This window comes from Aythya ferina, assembly GCF_964211825.1.
Source record: "Aythya ferina genome assembly, chromosome: 12".
NCBI classification, from domain to species: domain Eukaryota; kingdom Metazoa; phylum Chordata; class Aves; order Anseriformes; family Anatidae; genus Aythya; species Aythya ferina.
Window position 1 is genome coordinate 1,680,856 of NC_140308.1, and position 16,629 is coordinate 1,697,484.

The following is a 16,629-nucleotide window of genomic DNA, read 5'->3' on the forward strand; positions in this document are numbered from 1 at the left end:
CTGCTTTATTTGCTGTTCAGTGAAATGAGCGCTTTACATTTTTTGCAGTTCCCAGGGCTAAATGAGCTCTGTTCGCCCCCCAGCCCAGGCTCGGGGTTATTAGGGAGCTTGGCATCTGGCTAATCACCCGCTGGAGCTGGGGAGACGCAGCCTGGCGAGGCGTGCGAGGGCAGATCTGCATCTGCTCTGGATCTGGGAGCAGACAGCTCGCTCTGTCCCTCGCCGAGCACTTGAACCTGTTGCTGCTGGCAAGCAGCGAGTCCCAGCCCTTGTGCCCTTCATGCTGCTGGGGAAATCCCAGCCTCTCACCCTGCAGACTTAAATGTTAGCAACAGGAATCTCTCCAGGCATAACGGGGTTCTTTCAGCACAGCTCTCAATCCCAGGTGAGTGCCTCAGTGCCAGCTTTGAGATGCTGCAAATCAGGTCAACAAATGCACCCCCATTTCTTTAAAATTAACTGGATTTTCTCTGCTCTTCAGTGAAGCAGATCCTTCAGGCCTGATGGCACGACAGGTTTTCAGGGAGGCTGGTGGGTGCCCACTGCCTCTCAGGGCGATGCCCCTCAGTTTGGCCAGATCTTTCCCCTGGGAAACTGCTGCTTTTTGGTGAGAATTGCCACGTGATCTGAATCCCTGGTTATTTCCAAGCCATGGAAAACCAAAGAGAAGAGATGCTTTCCCCATGAAAAATTCTTATGATTAAATGGTTTCATGTTTTTCGTCTTCTGTTGTGCCATTTCATTTTAATGAATATTTTATAGAGATTACTTTTTTTATAAGGCAAAACTGTAAGGCCTGCTTTAGCTTTTATGTCAGTACAGTGCCAATGTTGTCACCTTGTTTTACCTCATCAGATCAGAATACGTTTTGGAGACTAGAGTGGACTCTCTGGGTTTAAACCAATTCTGGGGTTTGTGGCTGTGTTGGAGTAAGATGCTGAAGAGAAAGCAGCACCAGCTAAAACGTTGCTCCCTCACCTGCTTCACCCCCGATGACCTCTTTTCTCCTCTTCACTGCAGGGCATTGATTTCTGCCCTGGGCAGAACGTCTCTGGAGTGACAACGCATACGCAGGAGGAGCATACCACGCTGCCGCTGCTCTTCCATCTGGGGAGGGACCCTGGAGAAAAGTACCCATTAAGGTGAGCAGTTAACAAAGATGTGCAAACCCTCAGCACCATCAGCGTTTGCTTTATGTGATTCATTTGCCTCAATAGCTGTTTTTTACAGTCTGCTTGAAAACTGGCCCAAGAAGCTATCGCTAGTGAGAACAGTAAATAAAAAGGACCAAATATTTTCAGTTGGTCGAGCTTAGATGGATGTGCATGTGTCCGTGGCTCCGCTTGTGAGTCTTGTTCTGTGTCCTAGCACCCCTGATGGAGAAGGCAGAGCATTTGCTTTTGGATAGAACAGAGGAACTAAGTGAAGGGCAGGTGTGGAACGAAGCAGTGGTAAGGAATACGTGCACTTGAGCTAGTCTTCTGCAATTCCCAGTGTGTTTTGGGGCTAGGGAGGAAGCATCTAGTGATCTTTCTTGCCATGGTGTTTTTTCTACACGCTGCACTGGAATCTGGGAAGGCAAATTGGGTAATCTTCCAATTTCCTAGCCCCTGCTAGAGGAGCTTCTCCAGAGAGTCTTTGCAAGAGGACTTTCTGCCCAATCCTTTTCCCTCTCTGGACTCTCCTGGCTATCTAAATCCATTTTCCTATAAGCCTACTATTGTAATATTTATCTCCAGCACACACCATGCCCTGAGAGATTTCTGTACGGATTTATGTAGCCATCAGCCAGCGCAGTCGACACATCAATCTGGCATCTCCAAAATAGCTGCCAAGGTGTCCCCACCTCCCTCCCGCCTTCTGCTGGCTTCAGTTTTACCCTCTGGCAGAACAAGATGCAGCCAGAGGCCTGCAGCCTCGTCCCTCACTAGTGGCCCTGCCTCAGGGAATGTGGAAATAAATAAAGGGAAAACCAGTGCTGCTGTGCCTGCCTGTGCAGAAATGGTTTTGTGCAGCAGCTTTACCAGAGAGATGTTTTCGGAGCTGACAGGGCTGCAATTACTCAACTGTTTTAAATAATTGAGTGGATAGACTCGCTCCATTACTTCCAAAAAAACTGAGCCTGTGCTGTCCACTAAGTGTTTTCACTAGAGAGAGAAGGGGAGGAAAAATATTTTCACTTCTCTCTCACTTAACAGACGAGCACCCTAGAGGTACATTATACAGCGTATAAAGCTCTTCAGAAGCCCAGCACGTTAGCTCTTGCTTTCTATTGCATTTCAGCACTAATGAATAAAGCAACTCTGCAGCTCCTGTATTTTAAATTCAGCTCAGTGAAATGATGCTACTGGGTTGAGATTCCAGATGAGATTATGCTCTATTCAGTTTAACAGCTATTTTATTTTAGGAAGATGGATGGATAGAGAAAGACCTCTTTTTCCTAAAATCAAACAAATGGTAGTGTTAAGTAAACTGTAGTTTCTCTTATTTGTGTACTCTCAAATTCTCCCAAATGTGAGGGAGAGGAAATCTTGCTTAAAGGGTGTTTGCAGGACACATGCTTCCCTCTTATTAGCTGTTCCTTACAGCGACCGTGGGCTGAGCATTGAAATAAATTCCAGTGTTACATCTGCAGTCACTTCTTATATGGCTTCATTGATTATTTTTTTTATTATTATTATTTTTTGGACACTCAAAGCTGTTTCCTTGATTGAATTTTTTTTACCAAGAAGAATACACGATTGTGGAGAGCTGCGATGTTGGTTAATATACAGACCGTAATAGAAAGCTTCTTCTAGTAAATGAATCTTCCTTTCTGCAGCACGTTATGTTGCTATTGTCTCCTCTCTGGTCACAATGGAAAACTCATGGGAAGTGGGTCTCCTATATCCAACGCGGTAATTAAATTATCCTCATTTGTGGAGCTGTTTCTGTTGTGTATTTTTATTTAGCTTAATTATCCCCCTTGGCAGCCAGCCTGTTGGGAGTCCCGACACTGATGTTTCTCAGAAGGGAATCCAGCATTCCCCTCCAAGCATGTATCTGTCTGTCCGTACATGCTGGCTGTATTCAGATCACTTCAGCTCCTGCCTAAGGTTTTTGTGTGTTCGCAGTCCGTGTTGGCCCCGCTCCTCCCTTCGTCCTCAGGCAGCCGTGGAGGAACAGGGCGTATCGTACAGCTCTTCCACCAGCGTGGCTCCTCTGGAGAGTCATTACGTTGCCAAAGCATTCAGAAAAAATTGTGTCGCATCCCTGATTTCTTGGTACCTTCCTCTCTTCTATTTAATTTACTTTTACTACTTTGCCTCGTGAAATCCACACTGGGTTTCGTTATTTTATTTTTGCTGCTGTTCTGAAGACTGGGAAGAGGCAGCACGGTACACTGATTTCCTCTGTTTCTCTGTCTGCTTTCAATCATTTATTTATTTATTTATTATTTTAGTGCTACCTTTCCTTCTCCCAAAGATGATTTTAGTCCTCTGCTATGTCTTTTGGCACAGGGTCGCATGCAAAACCACCTGTAAAGAGGTTTCATTGCTTCAGCTGAAGGACAGGTGTCTCACACACCTCCAAAGAGATTCTAGTGCTTATATATTTGGGCTCCTTTTAGGATCTTAGGAGATCTCAGAGCCAGGGCATCCTGGAAATCAATCAGATCAGTCAGCTGTGGCGACGCTCTTGGCTTACACTCAGGCAGTCTCATTTGAACAGGCTTTGGGTCGTGACACTGCGCACCAGGTACTGTGTGGCTTTTTCTAGACTTTGATTTCAGTTCATCTCCGAACGTGGGGATTAGCTTTTTCAGTCTTTCCTGGAGAACTAAAGGGATCGCTGCAGATTCAAGCCCTTTGAGATCTAGGGACAAGACGTCAAGTTTTCAGCTCTCTGGGTCTTGTGGTGAAGCAGGACAAGTCCTTCCTCTTCCTGACACAGCTTGCTGGATTTCCTGGAGTTTGCCTGGAAACATTATCAGCAAAAGCTTCTCTCCCCCAGGAGCACTTTTCATGCGGTGGAAAAAATGGTCAGGCAATTACAAGCAGCCCCTGTCATCATGTTGAGGACACGTCTGGCAGTCCGGGGCCATATGGCACCCTGCACTTCTGTTCCTTGACGTGTAAGATCGTGCACGCATCCCTGTGCATGTCTCTTCCTTCCTGCTCCTGCCCCTCTGTTTTGGGCTGGATCACCTCCAGCATCTCGGCTGCTGCCAAGGGGCATAATTGTGTTGGTCCCTGTTGCCTTGAAAAGATAATTGCTGACATTTCTCTGTCTGGTTTGGGACTTCACCCCGGCAGCCCAGCAGCTCCACCAGCTTTGCGTGTGGTTAGTCAGAGCTCACAGCAATGCCAGAAGCACGTTATGAATTCTCACGCTGCCTGAGCTTGCCCAAGGCATATTCACATCAGCACATCAGTGGGCTGCATGGGGCAGGATCCCTGTCCTGGAGCTGACCTTCAGGACTCATGTGTTCAGCATTAGCATCAGAGACATCCACTACCAAGCTTTTATCCCCCTCTCTTCTGCAAGGAGGAGGATTCTTCTGACAGCTGTGGGGTTCTGGAGTTGAGAGGAGCTTGGCAAGCTCTACGTTTGTATGGCTGCAGGATGAGGTAGGGCACGAACATGTCTACAGGTACTGATAAGGCAAAATTGACATCTGGAGAGGTACCTGGAATAAGAACACCTGCAATCTGAAGGTATATGTGGGCAGTCTGTTTCAAAGAAGGGTGGTTACTGGTAAATAATCTTTCTTTTGGTTGCCAGACATGGTAATGTAACTCTTATATAAGTAAGTTACCTTGTTATCTAGTCCTTGTCTAGAGAGAAATGAACTTTGTGTGTCTTGTCATCCAAGACATTGACTAGATCTGCGTAGGCTGTGTGATAGAAGGGTTTTTTTCCTCGTTTGTTTTGTAAGCTCTCAGCTTTTAAATCTAAATGAGATTGTGCGTTAAGCACCACACAAAGCAGAAGTGTTTCTGTAAGCCTAAGCAGTATTTTGCTCCTTCCCTAGATGCAGTGTTTGTTTGGTTTTCTCTTCGTATGAAAGCACTCCAACTGCGGGGTGCCTCTGGTACCAGATTTACCGGAATGCAGGGCTAAAAGATCTGATCACTGCCTTTCTTTACCAAAGTCTGTTACGTTCAGGGGATTGTGTGGCCCCTAAATCACACACAGGGAATTTGTTTCTCCATCCAACCTGTATTTGAGAAATTCAGTCAAATTACCTGTTGGTAGCTTCACAACCCATTGCCAGCTTTACTACCCACGTCAAATATTGTTGGATTTATACGCTTTTAGTAAAATACTCCATGCCAGTCAGGAAGAGGACAAGCAACAATACCTAGCAAAATCTGGCATGGCTAAAAATACAGTTACCAAAAGACACCACACAAACGGAAGGACAAAGTGCAGTTCAGGTCAGACTCCGAAGCTGCCAAAGGAGCTCATACCAGAAAGCTCTGAAATTGTCAGTTTGCACCAGAGGTACAAAACAAAGCCTTGATAACAATTAAGTGCAGCTCACACCTTGCCGGTACTCCAGCTTAATAGCGACTTCTGCTTTGAACTATTGGCTCTGCTCAGAACCGAGTTTAATAAATTGTGAATGTCAAAATCCCTATATTTTACTTAGGGCAATAGATTTTACTATTATGGAGGAAAAAATGGAAGTGATAAGGCTTGGTTGATGAACATAATGATTTTAGAACACATTAATTAACAAAAGAGCTCACAAGTGCCTATTTTGAGCAGATGGAAAATCCTGAAAATCATCAGAGAGGTAATTGCACTGGTTATGGAACCAGAAAAGACGGGGAGAAGCTCCTGAAGGGAAGCTAAAGGGGAAAGGATCTGATAGGAAAGCTGCCAGTCTCACCTTACCCATCAGGGCAGAAACCTCTCTGTTGAGAAAAGAGAGAGAAGGTGCAAAACAGGGAGAAAAAAAAAAAAAAAAAAAGTGTAACAAAGCCGGAATTTTGCCCAGGGGAGATGCTGACTCCTCATCTTGTTGAAAACAGAAGGAAATGGCAACAGCTGCATTGCAGGAGCGAATTCACTGCTGCCACAGGAGAGGTGGCTTCGAGGAGAACTACAACTGTGGAAACCGTGGTGAAGGGTGGATAAAAAGCCTCAGCAATGAACCTGCTGTCCGGTGCCTTACAGCATGGGCTACCCCGTGCTTTTCTATTTGATTCCTTTTTGTTTTTTCTGTGGCTTTGAGTCTCTCCAGTAACTGCAAGTTGCCACGTTCTGGAGTCCTAAACCTGTTGTCTGTGTCATCTATTGTACAGACTTTACATTCCAGATAAATTTAATAATAGGAAAGAGGAACAGAGGAAGACTGAGTAATGGGACAAGATCAAAACTTGGATACCATACTGCGGAGCAGCCTCACAGCACTGATAACAGATAAAACCAAATTACCTGAGCCTGGGCGTGAGTATTTCACAATTACAAACCAAAGTTTAATTAAAATAATTCAGTGAAGAAGGAATTAAAATACACAAATCGTTAGCCAAGTTTTGTGCTCTGCCCTGACTTCACGTGTGTCTGGTGAAACATGCTGCAAATCCGAAAGCTGCTGTGGAGAGCCCGCTGTCAGATTTCAGTGAATTGCTCTGCAAAATAACCACTGGTACGTTCTTCTGAATAATAACGTGGTTCTGTCACTGCCAGGGCCGAGATACGGTGTTGTGCCCCTATATGAATCATCAAGAAGAGCTAGAAATTAATACATCAAGATCTAGATTTAAAAAATGCTGAAAGCGCTCTTTGATTTCCTGTGGTTTGGGTGTATTCATTAGGTGGAGAATCGCCCTGTCCTCCTCCTCCTCACAGCTCAGGATGTCAGAAGACCTAAAGGCAGAGGACTGAGACGCTGCTTCAACACCGGAATCAGGGTGTCAGACAAACCCTTCTCCTTCCAAACCCGAATTTCACCGGAGGACATGGTGGGGTTAATAGCCGAGCAGGTTACACTCGGAGCTGTTTGGCGAGGGAGGAGATGGGAGCAGATTGCCAAGGCACAATTACACTAAATGAACTAAGCACAGGCCACACCTGTGCCTGGGACCCCGCGCTCGCCATCCAGCCCTGATTGGCTCCCCAGAGACTTCCCGGAGGTAAAGTGTCAATTAGTGTAATGACCCTGGACTTTGTCCACCCTGTGCGCTCATTCTGAGCGTGGAATAATTCTGTGTGCGCTGGGGGATCTCTTTTAGCAAACTCCTCACAACACCACCTGCTCACCCGCGCTGCTGCGCTCTCATTCTTCCAGTGATATTCCCAGCTCTCCTTCTGCAGGATTGTCGAGCTCAAATAGAAAGCACGGCGTGCCCTGGAGGCAGCGAGGTCTGGATCCTCGTTCAGGCAATAATGCCTGAACACCTGTATAGAGAATATTATTTTTTCTTGTCGTGGAGAATGCAGCAAGCCCTGCCCTTGCAGCCCAGTTCGTATGCACTCAAGGAAAGGATGGGACTCTGGTGTAAGAAGAGGAGAGGTTCTCGTCTCCATTAACAACTCAGACTGATTACCATGAAGCAATTATCCCCATCTTACATGCAGATTAAAGGCGTTCTTCCCTTGCAGATTTTGTCACGAAACGCATTTCTTTCATAGGGCTGGAGACAGCTTTAACCCACTGCATGCAGTCAGTAAATAATTCACAGAACATTGCGTGGATGCTGGGGCTTGTGAGGCGTTGTGGAGCTGAACAGCTTGGTCTGAGCAAGATCCGAGCTCCTCAGAGTGAGGAACGGGGACTCTCCAAGTGCTGTGATCCTTCAACAGCAAAAACAGCCACCAGCACTGTTTCATCTCGATGCTGGCTCCAGTGTCACTGCAAATGCAAGCCTCGGGTGAGTGCCATCCTGCAGGAATCGGAGACCAGACGTGCCTCTGGGTGAGAGGCACAGCTCCTGTGATTAACTGAGCCATCTGAAGCCGATCTTTGGTGATCTCCCAGCCTTGAATGACACCTTACGGCACTCTGTCGCTGCTGTGTACTCGGACACCAGGAAGACAGCTGCAATCGGATATGTTTTAAGCTAGTGTCAACAGGTTTAGTCAGCTTAAGAGCATGTTAAGCCCTACGGAGACAAGGTTTATAGGTTAGCAGTGTGACTCGGAGCATAATCTATACATGTTCTTTAGCTTGAGCCAGCTTTGTGCTTATGTGAGAAGTGCAAGTCTTTTATACGTGCCAAGCCATTTCTAGCATGCTTTGGGGAAGTCATTCAGCCTATGCTAAATGCTCAAATAATCTAAGAGTGGAGGAGCTGCAGGGGAGAGCAGTTGAAAACCACCAGGAGCTGAGGTTAGGCCAAGATTTCCTGTCGCTGCTGAGCTAGCTGAAACAGCCGGGAGCATCCCCAACACAGGAATTAAAGCAAGAGGATGATTTAAATGACGTGAGCCTACTTTGTTATGCTGCAGCGTTCACGTGGCTTAGGTTGCTAATGAGCAACAATGCTGTGAATAAATGTGGTATTCAAGATTACAGCAAAAAGATTTTATTTTTTTTTTTGCACTGCAACAGGACTGGCATATTTGGAGCAAAAACCAGCAGTCATGACAACATATTGTTTATCGTTCATCCAGACCACAGCTGTGTTTTCCAGTGGTCTGTCCAGATTATAGCTAATTTGGAATCGTATGTATGAAAAGCCCTTTCGAAGGATGAAATTGGGCTCTTTAGCACTTAAATATTTGCAAAGATGCTGTGGAGCTTAATTAGTTAGCAGCAACACTATCTTATGGGTCCACTTCCAAAAGATCTTAAACGCTGGAGAGATGACACGAGTATGTGACAAAAATACACACGTTAGGTGGTTACAAGAGCAGCAGCAGAAGGCATTAAATGATCAGATATCTGCGATATCTGTTAGACTCCAACAATTGATTGAAGTCTGTATTAATTCACATTAATCCTTAATACGAGGATTTTAATGAAGGGTGATTAGCGAGGGCTTGGAAGAGCTTCCCAACCCCGAAACAATAAGTGCGTTAGAAAATCTGAAAACGCTGCAGCACGCGTGTCTCCCTAAGCCACGTTTTATCACCATTTACATCCCTCGAGCGTGCAGGCTCTGAAATAAAGCCCGTGGCACCCCCGTTTCCTCCGGTCTCAGCAGAGCAGGCTGCAGCTCCCATGTCCAACGCACTGCGTCCACCTCTGGTACTCGCCCTGGTTTTGGGTACGCTCCCTCGGCGTGCGTGCCTTTGTTGCCTTTTCTCTCTGCACGCAGGCTCTCCCCTGTTGGCCGTCCTCTGTGTGTCACCAAGGGTTAGCTTGAAATGCTCTCCGCCTCTTTGAAGGATCTGTTTTGATTTTTTTTTTCCCAAGCGTGCTGCTGCGCTGGCAGTCCTGCGCATCTGAAACGCGAGCGGAGGGCTGCCAGATAAAATCTTGCCGAGCCGAAAGGCCGTTGTGCCACCAGGATGCAACGCTCCCACCTCACTGAGCCAAGCCACTGCTGCCTCGAGTGTCCTCAGCAAGGGCGTGAGTCACAGCTGGTCTTTGGCAGCTCCCAAACTTCTGCAGCCCTCCTTTTTTCAGCTGCCTGCCGTGGGAGCTGAGGTATGGGATGCACGGGAAGAGGAGCGCGCAAATTCGGGAGCTTCGCCGCAGCGATCTTTTAGGGTGATCCACGGGGATCTGATCCTGGTGATTCCCTCTCCCTCAGGATCCAGCCAGCTGGGTGTGAGAGCAACAGCTTCGTTTGCTGGAGCTTGTCATTTCCAATTCCCTTCCGCTTCTCTATCAGCAAAGCTCAGGCCCATCCCCGCAATCAGCTTCTCCCTGGACGGCTGCCGAGATGCGATATTTATAGGGCTTACTGGAAACTGTTGGCACATTGCTGGGCTTCGAAATGTGATTGTTTTTTAAAGAAGGAAATTAGCTGGAGTATGGGGCTGGTGGCCAGCTTGGACTGGAAGCAAAGGGAGCCTGAGGTCAGGACCAGGCTGCATTGTTCCTCTTTTATCTTCAGAAGCAATTTGCCGCTCTCTGTTTTTTGAAGTGGCTCTGAACGTGATGGGCAAAATGAGATCATTGGGAAGCCGTCCTCTGTTTTAGGAATACTTGAAATATTAGCGGAGTGCACCCCGAACTGCTTAAACAAGTGCCTACCGGGGTAAGAGTTTGGATACAAAGCTGGCAATTTATAACGTGGTATGAGGGCTTGGAGCATGACAGATGGGTCCCAGCTTGGAATAATAAAGCCCAAATGGAAGAATGTAGAGGGGCAGAACCCCGGGGTGGATGTTGCGAAACGGAGGAGGTATTCTTGTCTTGGACAAGTAACTTCTATTCTTCTCCATCTTCCTGTTTGCATAATGTTAGTTCTTTTTACTCTGTGTTTGTGAAGTTTTACTGGCTAATGGGTGGTTGCGTTTGAAAGCCTTCGCTTAAGAACACTCTTGAAAAACCAAGCATTGACATCGACTCCCTTCCCTTCCCTAAATGCCTCCGTGCTACAGAAAAGCCCTCGAAAGAGCAGAGGATGAAAATATCCAGAACTGGGTGACCTCACACGTGGCACAACCCCAACACCCTTCCTTGCTAGTGGCATCCCCCAGGGAATCAGGCATTTGGGGCCGTGGGGCAGGCGGTTTTCCAAGCTGAAGCCCCAGGCTGATGATCCGCGGGGAGCCACGTGCCTCTGTGCTGTGCTCCCCCGGGCTGGGCAGCTCAACCCTGCAGCCTCCAGGCCCAGCCAGGATGGATTTTGCCAGCTCAGATGCTTCATTCCCCCATGGACCCGTGGGCGGTTAGCGTCGGCTGCGTGTTTACAGGCTCTCCTTCTTTGCTATGGCCCAGAAAAAGGCTGACGTAGCTGAGCGATGTGGACGCTTTAACCATGCTCTGTCTCCAAACAGTTGCATTCTGGAAGCCCCGCTAATAACTTCCATCGGTTGTTCACGTTCTAGTTTTGCCAGTGAAGAATACCAAGGAGTTATGGAGCGAATATCGGCCGTGGTGCAGCAGCACAAGGAGACCATGGTGCCAGGAGTGCCACAGCTTAACGTGTGCGACAAGGCCGTCATGGTGAGTAGCTGAAACATCGAAAAAAATCTCATCTTAAACTATATTTTGCATTTAAAAACGTCACCTGATGTCGGGAAGGGATGGAGAAGAAGGAGGCTGTCCTTCCACAGAGGGGAGGGCTGGGCAATGTCTGCCAAGTCCCTCAGCATGCTGTGATAAACTGTGAGTTCCTTCCTTCGAGATATCACGGTATCGACAACTGCAGATACTTCTCCTTTCTAGTCCCCCCTCTGCAAATCTCACAAGTCCTCTACATTTCAAGTGGTGGGACTGAGACAGAGCCTCTTGTCTTTTTTTTGTGCTGTATCAGCGAGTATCTTTGGTGTAGCTCAGTCCTCTCCAAGTCCACCTGTGCCTGTCTTTTCCAAAGTCCTTCTGGCTTGAAGCAGGCCAAATGTATTTGCAGTTCTGCAGGCCAGTTTGAATTAAACACTGGAAAGTCACAGTTTACCTTTCCTATCAAACGCCACTTGCTTTGTTGTGAACCTGGAAAAAACCTGGATGGTCCATAGGAGATAAAGCTGTCGGATGACAAGAGGTTGTGTAGTTTTAAGGGGATGTGCCTGTAAAGACTGACACGAAATAGTAACAGGCGAAGTCTTCCTGACACCGAAATAATCTCCTCAAACAAACAGTGAGTACCCGCTGCTTGGGGTCTGCCTCCAGCCAGATAGAAAAGTGCAAAATGTGGAGCTGTCTGTTCAGTAAGAAGGCAAAGATCTTTTTTAGTTTAGTAACATCTTTTATTTTGGGATGTTAAGCAGCAAAAAAGATTTGAAGTACCATTGTTCCTGTGTTATTTTGTTATTCAACATTTCCCTTAACAAGCACTGTTCTGTGCACCTCTGGGACTTTCTGGGTTCAGGGACTCTCCCCAGTGCCTGCCAGACCACTTCACTGTAAGGGCATTTCTTCTGGGTGGACTCCAGCTCCAAAACTGCTTCATAAAGTGTAGGCATACACTGAACATCTCCTGGACTTCACCCCAAATCCCCAGCTCTCAAATTGGGGCTGCTGACGGTCAGTTTTCTCCCTGAACATACCTGGGGCAGAAGTTTTGCCTTTCCTCTCACCAGACCACAAGCTGCCTCTTCTGCTTTGGCTGTGGCAATGTCCTGGGCTGAGCCTAGGCCAGTCGTACCTGCCATCTATAAGCAAAAGAGGTTAAAGACTGCATCAAACCAGGTCATTCAGGCTGTCTGAGGGGGAGAGCCCTCCCCAGTGGGCTGGGTGATGCTCTAATCTCGGTAGAAATGTTCAAATCTCAGCAGGAAGCTTTTTTACATCACAGATTTTCTATTCGACGTACACTTCTAATTGGCTGATGACGCAGTCACAAAACTAAAATAAACAGGCACCAAGTTATTGTCTGCCTTTTGAGACCAGAATTAAAGGTAACCAAATCTTCTTGGAGCACCAGGATTGGTGGGGTTGGCTGGGCCCTAAACCTGTCTTTGGGGGGTGCTGGGAGATAACCATCGTTTCTTAATGCCATGCCCCAAAACGTCTTTGAAATTCTGCTGGCCCATCCGTAGCACAGCCCACCAGCAGTGGAGATGGAGCTCCTGGGGCTCTTACAGCCCTGATCCACAAAAGCTGACTTAAAGTGCAGAACTGAAGCAGATGCAGTCTGTTTTTTCCAAAAAAAAAAAGAGTATTTTCTTTGTTTCTTTGAATCTCTGTTGCTTCTACAGAGTGGTCAAGCATCTGAAATTCCCAGTGGTGCTTGCGCGTTTTAAAATTGAGGAGCAGAGTTAGAAATCAGCATTAATTGCTCCTGAATCATCTGAAGCCCTTCACGCAGCGCTGTGTGCTGCTCTGCCTGGCAGATAGCTGGTGTCTCACTGCCATCTGTTGTCAGCTAGAGGGAACAGAAACCTGCTCCGGCATTTTTTCTGGGGTTAAGCTTTCCTTTCCCTCCATAGGAACTTAATCCCACGCAAATGTAAATGACTTGAAAAAATAAATAGAAGGCGATGGGTCAGGGCTGAACGGACCTTTAGTAGTGATAAAACTCGCCCGTGGATGGGTAGACCTGAAGAGGAAGAGGGTCAGAGAAAGACCATAAAAGATTTCTGAAGGCAGAATGGGAAAACAGAGTTCCACCAAAACCTCATGATCTGTTTGCTCCTACAAGAAAGAGAGGAAATCACCAGAGTCCTGGCAGGCTGCATTTGTACAGGAGAGCCCACGGTACCCCAGCAAAGGGAATCGTCTGCTGTGTAACCATTTGAAGTCCTTCCTAAAGCCTTTGTGAACAGGATTTGGAGTTGGAAATGTGATGAGCCCAGCAGCATCAGTTGTGAGATGGGTTTTATTTTTCAAGGAGGACATAAGAGCATCTTTGTGAGAACTGAAAGGGGTCACTTAGGGTACAGGGCTTAGCACATACCTGATATGAATGCTTGACTTCATTTTTCTCTATATTTTGTTTGTTTCTAACAGAATTGGTCTCCCCCAGGCTGTGAGAAACTAGGGAAGTGCCTGCAGCCACCCGAGTCGAATCCTAAGAAGTGCTTTTGGCCTCATTGACCTTTTATGCAGCCCTCAGGAGCTACTCAGAAAAGCCATAACCAGCTGGACACGGCGTTTACAATGCATGTCTTCTCATGTTGGCACTCCTGTTTACACAGGAAGGGTGTGATGTATATGTGATATCATCATTTGCTCTTCCAAAAGGGCCAGTGTTTATATCGCTAGTGCTCAGGGTTTAGCCTGTACTCCTCTCTTGTTTTAGTTCTTTCCGTAAATGGTAAATTCTCAGTGAAGACTACTTCAACTCTAAAAGCTCTCTGGACAAGCACAACTTTGCTGTTAGCTCAGAATCACCACGGATGCACCTTTCCTCTGGCTCCTTCCACCCAACCTCTCAAATCAGTGCTCATGCGGATGCCCCAACGGCGGCCACGGGGTGCAGGAAATGTACAGTAGCCAGAAAACCCTGCCCAAACTCCCCGTGTTTTCTTTGCCTATCGCTTGTTGTTTTAACATTCGATTTCCATTGTGCACTCTTTGGACACCAGCCTGTTTTTTTCCCCGTTCTTCCTAAATTTGCAAGTACTGGGTGCAGCTTTACTGCTGAGCATCGCTGAGTGCCCACAAGTGCTCCCTCCTGTCCTCGACCAAGGGGTTGGCTCCAGGGACAACGCACACCCTGCGTTCGTGCCATCTGTAGCTGCAAACGTTCACTAGGTCAAGTTGTAAAGAAATTTGAAGACAGTGTTCCTGTAAGTATTGCCTTGTCGATGGCATGCAGCATGTTCTTGGGGAGCTGCGGGGCAGTTGTTCAGTTAAGGGGGTTTCTTCGTTTCCAAAAATCTAGGTCCAAATATGGTTTAAGTCACGCTTCTGGCCTCATGATCTGGGCCCAGCCCCAACTGCAGGCTCAGAAATGCCCGTTTACACCAGATGTTAACTCTTGACCCTGTTTGCAGTCTATGCTCTCTGAGGAATTCTCCTTGTGCAAACTTTCCAGGGCCTGGGTGCAGCACTTCTCTAAACAGAGTTCACGGTAAATGCAGATTCTTCGCATAACTTCACACTGCAAATTTCTCCTCTGATTTTGAGCCGTTTTCGCACTCCTCACTACTGCTAATAAACATCTCTTGGACAGAACAGAACCTAGCCAGGTTATTGCGGGTCTGCAAGAATGGCCAGAAGCAATCATGAACGCGCCGTTTGCACCAGTGACGGGTTCACTTCCAGCCCTCCTGTGTTTGAGACAGGACACATGCCCTTTCTGCGTGGCATTTTGCTGCCTTGGGACTATAAACAGTCCTGCTTCCATCCCAAGCAAAGCCTGGGGCTGGCGTGAGACGTGCTGAGAGCTTGTGTTAACCGCTGCGTTCTGCCTGCTGCGGGCTCCTCCACTTTGTGTTCTTACCTGCCCTGTAATCCCAAACACTCTTTCTCCCCGTTCCCATGATTTATGCTACCTGTAATCTCCTCGGCAGTAATTCCTCGTGTACGTCTGATGGAGCTGGATAATCCTGTAAGATTGCAATGAGTACAGCCCCTGAGTCAGCTCCTCGCACCCCATCCATCAGAATCCCAGCCAGCAGCGCCGGCTGCCAGCCCCTCGGAACCTCGCTGCCTGCTCATCTGCAGATGACATTTGTTTGCAGTCCAAGCGTCTTAGCTGCTCTGCCTCGTTCCTAATTGTCCCCGCTGGCATCTCAAGGCATTTTTCAGTTCACTCATAACATTTCTCCCTGTTCTGGCAGGGTGTCATTAGTTTTGAGGCTCAGCTCCCCCTGTTCTTGGTGGTGCTATTTGGTAGGAGGGCTGGCAGCAGCTGTGTGTCTGTCCACACACGAAACCCCCAGCTTTCCATTTTCAGGGTCTGAACCTCCTCTGCGTTAGTGCTTGTGTCACAGAGACGTGTTCAGAGCCCTGTTATCAGCAGATAAAGATCCCACCAGACGAGGGAGTCCGTCACTGCAGCTCCCTGAGAACTGCTGGCAGCTCTCGCATAGCTCTGCCCGTGTCTGCTGCAAACTGCACCAGCGCTTTGTCTTTCCACATGCTGCTTATTGAGAGATCCCAGCACAGGCTCACAGCTCACCAGAGCACTAGCCTGGACACGTTTCTTCTTCTTACCACTTGCATCGTGCACATTGTGAGCATACTGAGCGCCTGTTGCCCCGTGTCCCCTGCCTGCCACTTCATTCACTTCATTCTTTTCTTTTTCCCAGCTTGCAGTTTTGCAGCTAGGGCTTTTCGCCCCGTCTGCAGGGCTTGCTCGGACAAGCCGTCCTGTTCTCAGCCTGCTCGGTGTTTGTCTGGTTACCCAGCACCCGAAGTCGTCGTCCCCTGCTGACACAGGCGCTCGGTGCATGGGTGCTGGGTGTAAACTTTGCGCTTCGAAGGCTGGCTGCTGCCACAGAGCTGACCCGGTGCTTGTTTACTCATCTGCTTTGTGTTCATTTATTATAAAAGATCAAAGCTTCGCATGAAGAAGCGACTGCTTTAAATTTAAATAAGCGTAGTAGTTTTACAGCTGGATGGCTAGGAATTTTAAGTCCGTTCCTTTCCCAAAGATGTACAGATTTTAGAGTTGTGAGATAAGGAACTGATGAAAATAAACTAACTTATCAGCAGTGCACGATGTGGTTTGTCTGCACACACCTGTAAAACAACTGACTGACACCCTGCTTCGGGGTAGATTCACGGATGTGCCTTGCAGGTCACGGGACTGACTTGGGTTTAAAATAACTTGTTTTGTTTTCCCTGTATTATTTTTACCCTGGATCAATTTCGCAGCCCACACAGCTGCCCGAGCACAATTGGGAGGCTGGTGTGGGGACCAGGGCACCGAGTGGCTGCCAACAGCAGCACAGCCGCAGGGATAAACGCCTGGCAGCCTGCAGCTCTGCTGGGGGGCAGCTAAAAGCCCCCCAGGCACACCCTGGGGGACGAGGCAGCCAGCACGTGTTCCCACATCTGCCCTTAATAATTACCCAGAGCCCCTGATCCGCAGTTGGTCCCGTTTTGGGGGCATCCCAGGGGCTGCCTGGGATTGCGCACACGATCGCTGTGGGTCTGGCAGGATTTGCTGACCGACAGCAGTGGCTTCC

The 16,629-nt window shown here is 47.8% G+C and overlaps 1 protein-coding gene across 2 annotated transcripts in view; it reads left to right on the top strand.

The window, feature by feature from the left end:
- The window catches only part of GALNS (galactosamine (N-acetyl)-6-sulfatase), a 44,476-nt gene extending 28,319 nt beyond the window's left edge, over window positions 1-16,157 (top strand). For both annotated transcript variants that reach the window (XM_084533007.1, XM_084533010.1), the window contains 3 exons: window positions 1,021-1,142; window positions 10,936-11,053; window positions 13,499-16,157. In XM_084533007.1, coding sequence (XP_084389133.1) covers window positions 1,021-1,142; window positions 10,936-11,053; window positions 13,499-13,585 — 327 coding nt within the window. In that variant the 3' untranslated portion in view covers window positions 13,586-16,157. The remainder of the gene's footprint in view (window positions 1-1,020; window positions 1,143-10,935; window positions 11,054-13,498) is intronic.
- Window positions 16,158-16,629: the final 472 nt, after the last annotated feature.